Source organism: Asparagus officinalis, chromosome 7 (assembly GCF_001876935.1).
Source record: "Asparagus officinalis chromosome 7, Aspof.V1, whole genome shotgun sequence".
NCBI lineage: Eukaryota > Viridiplantae > Streptophyta > Magnoliopsida > Asparagales > Asparagaceae > Asparagus > Asparagus officinalis.
Window position 1 is genome coordinate 98,952,821 of NC_033800.1, and position 8,824 is coordinate 98,961,644.

At 36.8% G+C, this 8,824-nt stretch overlaps 1 protein-coding gene across 3 annotated transcripts in view; it reads left to right on the forward strand.

Annotated features, from left to right (window-relative positions):
• The window catches only part of LOC109847049, a 78,843-nt gene that overhangs the window by 37,113 nt on the left and 32,906 nt on the right, over nt 1-8,824 (forward strand). For 2 of the 3 annotated variants that reach the window (XM_020416294.1, XM_020416295.1), the window contains 5 exons: nt 3,100-3,247; nt 3,334-3,432; nt 3,570-3,671; nt 5,613-5,671; nt 5,773-5,875. In XM_020416294.1, coding sequence (XP_020271883.1) covers nt 3,100-3,247; nt 3,334-3,432; nt 3,570-3,671; nt 5,613-5,671; nt 5,773-5,875 — 511 coding nt within the window. Of the gene's footprint in view, nt 1-3,099; nt 3,248-3,333; nt 3,433-3,569; nt 3,672-5,612; nt 5,672-5,772; nt 5,876-8,824 lie in introns of those variants that run through there. The other variant, XM_020416296.1, reaches the window with a different exon arrangement.

Genomic DNA, 8,824 nt, shown 5'->3' on the forward strand with positions numbered 1-8,824 from the left:
AGTATGCTTGGTACTAAGCAGAAGCTTAGTAGTTGGCAGTGAGATGACTCCTTCTCACCCACTCATTCAAATTACTTGAAAATGATCCCTTATTAATTAGGAACTCCAGTTGAAAATGATCTCCACTTTTAATGAGTGGATGAGAACTAGTCATGTAATTACCAAATACCAAATTTTGTTGCTGGTTACCAAGGATACCCATCTCTCTATATGTTCTACATGTACGTGTGTGAGTAATGGCCATTCTTGGTACCAAGCACCAAATTTGGTGCTTGGTAGTGAAGTGACCACTTTTCATCCATTTACTCAATGCGTGAGTAAATAAGTGAGAACCATTTTCAAGTGAATACTTTTAAATGTGTGGCTAGAGATGAGCCAATTCACTACTAAGTACCAAGTTTGTGTTTGGTACCAAGCATACTCATAGTTCTCTATATATATGTGTGTGTCTCTCTGTGTGAAAATGTTCCCAAGGTGTCACATTCAATTCAATCTAAGGAGTTATCTCTTTATGCATGGATTAGACTATTCCAAAGGATGATTAGCTCAATTCATCATGATATAAATGCCTTAAAACATGTATAAATAAAAAGTCATGATTTTCAATACTTCTAACACATTTTGTATTATGTCTTAGTTGTATTATCGTAAAACCGTTAATTTTACAATCATTTGATGCATTTGTAATTATAATCCAACTTGCCTAATTTTTTTGTTTATTATACCATCCAAAACATGTAAATCAAAATGAACAAAGTGGATCAAGTAATTAATTATATATAACGTAGTTTTGAAGGCGCATCCTTTAGTTGAATCCCAAGTAATACCTTAGAAATCTTACCATATGTGTGTGCACTGTTTTAAAAAACCTCCGCCTAGTCCGCTTAGGCGTACGCCTATGCTTAGGCGGTACCTAGGCCGCTTAACTAGCGCCTAGTGCCTAGGCGGTATTTAGGTTGCCCACCTAGATTTTACGAGCGTTTAGGGGAGCATTGTCAGCTTACGTGGATTGCACCCTGTAGGTCTTGATTGTGATTTTAGGTGTCGTAGCCTACACGTGCCTTGATTGTGATTTTAGGTGTCGTAGCCTACACGTCCTCCAAACTCCATTAACCTCCAAATATGAACACCTCCACTACCTCCTCCGACCTTCAGCAAAACCTCATCGACCACCACTTAAATAAAGAAAGGAAAAAAACGTCCAGAAACCGCTTAGGCGCCCGCCTAGGCGACTAAGCGCTGGGCGCCAAGTCCGACACCTAGAAGCGCCCAGCGTTTAATGTAACATTATCCACTTAAGTGGATAAAGACTCTTGTCCACCCAAGTTTTTAGCCATCGGATTGGGTTGACTGATCAAAATCAATTTAATGAGTTGGTATACAATTATAGAATGAGAGGTAATAAAGTTAAATAAGGTAGAAAATATCACTTCGATATCCTATTTCCTTTTTATCTTGTTAACAGAAGGTCAACAAAGGATAAAGCGGGGAACTTGCCGCTTGTTGGACCCCGGCATCGTGCCACCCCGACGCAAATTCTCTTTGGGCTCCCTCACACTGCCCTCTAGACATGACATAAAATTAATATGGGTACGTAAATAATTTAACACCTAAATAATAATGCAATACCATTGAGAAAACAGATCAATTGAAACTTAATTTTATTATTTACTTAAATCTAACTACGTAAGTAATTTAACACCTAACTTACACAATAAATTCAAATAATTAGAGTCAAAAGGACAATCACAACAAACTAACATGAAAGCTCACACCAATAATTCTCAAAGTTTGTACTCACCCAAACCGCCATTATCAGCAACCTCTTTTCCAGTTTCTTTGGGCCTTTTGCATCTTTGACCCAAAGAAAACCATGTGTCTCGCCATGTCCTTGGGAAAGGATATAACCATCAAACTATGCAATCAAGAAATTATACCATAAGAAATTAAACTTTATATTGGGTGAAAGACTTATAATCTCAACGATTCAACTTGCACAAATCAGATTAGAAAAGATGCGCTCTTCATCTTGTTGATGCTTGCGGAATGGGATGAGGCGCTTGCAACAGGCGGTGACGAGGAGAGGCACTCATGGCTGAAGGTAAAGGAGATGGGGCATCTGAGGCGCTCGAGCGGTTTTTTCTCTGCTGCGAAGAAGTAAGAAGGATCTCAATCTAAACTAGCATCTTTTTGAGTTTCCCCCCAAAATCACCCCTCTATGAGTTATCTGTTTCCACATCATCAAATCTGATTTTAATCTATGTGATGGATCCAATGGCTTAAAAATTGGGCGGATAAGAGTCTCAATCCACTTAAAGTGGATTCTAGCTCAACCATTACACACACAGAGGGAGGGAGTGGATTCTAGCTCAACCATATGCATACGCACAGAGGGAGGGAGGTATTATTTTGCAAACCTAGGTACCGTGAGATGCAGTGATGAGGTCCACCTACCTTGGTACAACTTACAAGGTTGTATCATGACTTTTTGCTCTTGGTACTTATTAAAAAAAATAGTTCCCTCTGATGACTTTTTTTTTCCGCACATGTTCATATGCGTGTGCATCCAGGAGTGCCTGCGTGGATGGCGTGGCATGTCTGCATTTGTGTTGATTATGTGGAAAAGTATTGTGTAGAACCATGTAGTTTAGCCTTCATACTAAGATCTTTTGGAGTATGTTGGTTCCCATCCTCTTAATAGCTAGGAAGAAAGGATAAAATTCAGTTATGTTTAATGCAAATTTGAGTATTTAAGAGGGGAATGATTAGGAATGTAGCTGATTAGAAGAGAGCTCATATAAATGGACAAACATCTTGTGATAAAATGAGTTTGTGCTTTTGTTACTGTTTATTCATAACTCGACAATTTCTTGAACATTTTTTTCTCTGAAATATATATGCAAAGCTGCAGTTTGTAATGTTAATTTGATATTTATGTTTTACTGCATGATTTGTCTCCTGGTATCTACAAAGTGCAACATCTACTTCTCTTTCTAAGAAGAAATCATGCAGATGTTCCCGAGTTCTGTTACATGTTGTCTTCCTAGATTGTATGTTAATCTCAATTGGCTAATTGTCATTTCTAATTTAATATTGTAGGAAGCTTAATAGGACTATTGCTAATGCAATACTTGATGGGATCGATTTTGAATCTAAAGTGTGGGAAGATTCCGTTTCCGTTCTTGCTGCCATAGGGTCGGTGAAGATAATCAACCCTTGTGATGATCTACTTGTGTTAAAGGCTGAGGTGATCCCTTTTCTTTTAGATATGCTCAAAAACTCTTAATTTCTTTCTTTTTGCTAAATATTTTTGCTAAACCAAATCTTCCATAGGCCGTCTTTGAGGAGAATTCACCATTGCATACAGTCCCCTTTTTGGACATTCAAGTTAATCTGCTACAGCCAAAGCAAGCTTCTGAAATTTCAGTGAAGGTATTTGCAAATATTAGTTGAGAATATTTGCTAGAATATTGCTATTTTTTTTATCTCGGTTCTTTTTCTTTTTGGATGTTTTTATGTTGCCATCATTATTCTTCCTTAAATCTTTTGATTGCCTATGATGTTTTTAGGTTATGTTACAACCGTTTGAAGTTACTTGTGGACCAGGTTTCTTTTTGGACCTACTACACTTTTATAATATTATGGCATCTTTCCAGTTGCAGCAAGACAGGGTAAGAGAATACTTTCATGTTTATGTTTTCCCCCTCTGTTTTCTTTCTTGATTTAATATCTGGATGATTGTTGTCTCATTTTATTAATAAATATGTAAGCTGAATGGATACTGCTAATGAATTGTACCAGCTTGAAGCACTTGCAATTGACATTTTACTTTTCTACTTGTAGGCTTTAATCTATATTGTTTCTTTGTTTTATTCTTTCCTTGTAGTCCATATGTTAAGAAAGATAACTAGTCTGAAATTAATGTATATTGTTTCAAGAAGCTTTTGGCTAGGCAATATCCTTCAATTTTCTGAAATCTTCTGACAAGTTCCTCAGTCGAAATAGAAAAGAAAATAAATATTTTTTGATATTCCTCTGAGATTAGTTGTATTCTAGGTATTTAATCTGTTGATTATCAGGCTTCCTAGTATGTATTGATTCTTTCATCAGATTCCGTTCAGAATTCTGATAAGTTTCGGTTACGTTCTACAAACCATTCGAATCTATCTCATGGAAATTCAGTAATTTGTCAACCTAAAACCTTTCAAGTACATGTAGTTTAAGTAAAACTTTTAATGGCAAAATCTTGTTCCATATAGTAAATCTATGTGTCAGCTTGAAATAAGGAACTCATATGAACGTGCAGTTGTACAAAGTTTCAATTGTACAGCTTCCCAGGTGAGAAACCAAGGTTCACTCACTATGACCTTAGTTAAACTATATGTGACATACATAATTTATTTGGGATAAAGCAAACACGTAGGTTTACCCACTGTAGTTAAGGTTCACTCACAGTACATCTTATTTTCACTGTTTGTATACCTAGGCTTCATATAAGGCAAGGTTATCGATAGCGGATAGCGTCGCGTAGCGGTGAGGCATCGCTAAGGCTATTTCGGACTATTGTGGCAAAATAGCGGTAAAAAACGCAAAGTCAAATAGCGGTCTAATTTAGATATGTATAAATACTAAAAAAAAAGAAACATCTAAGAAATCTAAAAGTACATAGTGGATGATTTAAAGAGATCCTAAACATGAAATAGACATGTAATCATCACGTAATACCGAAGATGACTGGAGGAGTCAAAAAGTCGTCGTCTTCGAGAAGAACAGCTTAGCGGTGACAGGACTGCCCTAAGAGGAGCTCACGGTAAAGAAGTGAGAGGAAGTATCAATGTAGGTGCCAGAGGCTATGAGAGGTGATGGGAGTATGCTGAAAATCACAGGAGACGGTAGAATGCAATGGTCAAGGGTTGAGTTTAATTTTAAAAAAATAAGCCTCAAACCGCTTTTAAATAGCAGTCAAAAAGTAAATTTTGAATGCAATCGCTCACTATTTATCGTTATGACACATTATTGACCGTTTTTACGAACAAACATATTCCGCAATATGTCACTGCTATTGCGCGATAGCGTAGCTGGCGATAGCGTCGCGGGAAGGGACCGCTAACGCTATTAGCGCCGCTATTGCGAGGCTATTTACCGCTATTTATAACAGTGATATAAGGCTATGCAATTATATAACTTTATTCGCTGAATTAATGGTTCATTACAACTAAATTTTAATGATATGTACACAGGTTTTGGTAAGTTCATAATTATTACATGTGCCGCTAATATGAATTTGGCGGACCATATGAAGACCTAGTTTGACTGCTGAAAAGTAAGTGGAAAAAAAAAGTAAAGAGAGTGTTTTATCACGACTTTCTATTTGCAAATCTTGTTTGGATGATAGAAGTAAAAAATATGGAGAGTTGAGGTGGCAGCTGATGCGACATCCATTTTCTTTATATGTATTGTTTGATTGCTATGAAAATATAATGGAATGTGGAAATGATGAGGAGAATAAAATATTGATTTCTCTCGACTCAATTAGCAAGTGAAAAATAGAAGAAAATCTGTGGCATGTGGGTTGAAGATATGTTTCTCATTAACTTGTTATTGAACTTTAGGTTCTACATTCACTGAATGGGCTTAGAAGTTTCCCGGCTAGATTGCTATCAAAAACTGAGTGAGTTTTCTTCTGGTGATATCCTGTTCTAGTTTTTCCTTAACATTGTTTTTACTATACATTTTAACATTGTTTCTACTATACATCTATATTGCACACAGGTACATGCTATTTAATCGTAAGAAGGTAAACTGGGATGTCACTTTCATGAATGTTGTCATAAAGCTTCCCTTCAGAAGTGAAATCTTAGACAATCCAATCATGGTAGGTTTAGGTTTGACTTTGTTACTAGTTATCAATTCAATGATATGCTTTTAGCAATTAAATCTATTTTCTTGAGTTACCTTTGTGATAAGTATTGCTATCACTTGTACTGTTAATGCTTTGTTTAAGGCCTTCTTTTTCTGCTACAAGTCCATCAATATATTTTGCACTACCATTTCTCTAGATGATGATTTATAGAAGAATGTGTTCCCTGCACAAAATTCTTAATGTTGACTCCTGGACTCGAATGTCACTAAATGGGGGCTCTGTGACTTGTATTATTGCTTAGCATTGGCTGCCATTCTTGTAGAAAATCTTCTTGCACATCTAGAATCTTGATTATCTTGGAAGTGCTTAGGTTTGGTCCTTTATTTCATGACCATCTATTTTGTTAGAAAAATAGTAGATCAACTTATCTAATTAGACTGCTAGGTTTTGTAGAAGGACTATCTTTTGTTTTTGGTTCTGTTTTTGGGATTTTGTCTGAAAGTGCTGCCAAGTCATAGTGGTTTAATGACAGGTTGAGACCCAAGAATTAATTTTTTATTTATCAATGAATAAAGCTTCCATTGATCAAGCGTTGTGTATACATCCAAAAACTCCGGCATACCCGACAATTACATTATGAGGGGTATATATCTAAGCCAGATCATATTTACAATCTCAATAAAACTATGTCAAAGAAGCAATCTACTCATTATACTTAAGAGAGATATAATGACTGGATATTTGACAATATAACAAATTTTACTCTCTTAAACATCATCTCAGGGCTCATTACAGCATCCGAATGCAATCTGGGGTTCCTTTCAAACCACAATCAATAAACAACAGCCGCAACAACCATCCTCTTAACATCCAAAGCATTGTCCCTCCTGGTTAAGTTCTGATTAAAAATATTGAACACAATCCTCCACGCACAGCTTCTCTCCTTCAAACTAATCCAACACATGATCCTGTTGCAAACCTCAGCTGAGAAAACACACTAAAGAGCATGTGTTCTTCAGTTTCAACAGAATTTGAACATAGACATCAAGCAATATTTAATTGAACTCCTGCAGATTGAAGACTTTGCTTTCTAAGTAATCTATTATGAGTAATTAACCAAAGAGTGAGGGCAGTTTTGGGAACTGTAGCTTACCCCAGGCAGTCCATTGCCATACCATCCTTTGACCTGATGGAATAATGTCTCTGTATGCAAGTGAAATCGCAAATTTATCACCTTTGAACCAATCCTGCATCTTCTGAATGATCCCAATATTAGAGCCTAACATACCAATAATCACATCTCTAACTTTCAGAATCTGTTTCCATGCCCAGGAATCACTCGCCCTCTTCCTCACAGTTTATATTATCAAACTCGATGGTTTTTCCTTTGTTAATATGTTGCGAGGCATGCGCTCATTTTGCTTGGGAAAGCTTCAGGCTAGGGGGTCAATATGTTATGATACCTTCTTCAGGATTGGTTTAATTGGAGAGGCTGTTTCTTGGTTACATTGGTTGAAATTCATGACTGGTAGGATGCAGTTTTGAACATTCCAACTAGCATATTAAGTTTGCAAGCCTTTCTTTTTGTTGATAGTGCAGAATAAGTTTCAAACAAATTTTCTGCTGATAGATCAAGTGATAGAGATGGTTTTCTATTATAACTCTCTTTTGCCATAGTGTATTACTCTATTGCATGGGTACTTTTGTCATGAGGCTGTTCCCATACCCGACATGTCCCGTACCCATACTGCAATTCCCATACCCGACACTTCTTGGATACTGCTTGGACATAGCCATACATTTATCAGACTTGTACTCAATCACATGATGCATATTTTAATTTAAAATTCTCATCATACATTTCTTGGGCAAGGGTAGATTCATTTTAACCCATATTCAATCTAGAACTAAATATTCAGAGGGTTATTTCCAAATCTACTCTAGAATTATTATTTCAGCTGATGAGTTTCAGCCGTATCCCCATACCTTACATTCTACAAATTTGTAGTGTTCAGCACCCCTGCCCGCACCCACACCCGTCCTTGTACCTGTACCCATATCCGTGCTAATAGGTGTTAATACTCCATATCTAACCCATTTTGGTTAGACAACTTGGATAATGCAATTGTAGAGAGGCCTCAATTAGTGATAATGAATCCTCATCATTGTGTTGATGAGTCCAATTTTCTTGTTTCTGACCTAATATCAAAATTTTTTGTATCATATGAATGTATTTCAGTTCAGGAGCTACTCACAAGCTAGTCGTTTAGTTACTAAAGACCCCCACTTTGAAAAAAATTAAAAAAAAATTATTAAGACCCCTAGTAGTTTAAGGTCAGATCTAAATGTAGAATGTCGGGTTCATGTGAGACGACTTAAATTCTGTCTGATTGCGGAAATCAGGGATATATCGGGGGATATGTACATTAAATGTAGAATGCCGGGTTCATGTGAGACGACTAAAGTCCATATTGGATGATGAACACATGTATAATATGATGTCCTAAATGCAATCTAGGCATACTTAATAAATTTTGTAGTCTAAACTTATAAAAAAGTAAATAATATATGATATTTAGTATCATTAACCGATTGTAGAAACTTGATTTTCGATCACACTTGAAACCATCCAAGTGATGAGGCCTGAGAGGGACTGAAACAATGGCGGAGAGAGAGAGGGATAGACTGCGAGAGAGGAGAGAGGACTAAGAGAAAGATGGAGAAAGAGGTAGAGAAAAGAAAGATGGGTACTGAGAGGGAGAGGAAGAGTGTTAAGAGGGATTGAGAGAGAAAGAAAGTCTAAAGGAGAGAGACTCAAGGAGAGAGTAACTGTAAAGGAGATATACTCAGTCGAAGCCCTAATTTTTTGTCGCCAGTGACTCGAAGCCCCAGTTTCCACCATTGAGAGAGAAACCGAGAGAGAGAGAGAGAGAGAGAGAGAGAGAGAGAGAGAGAGAGAGA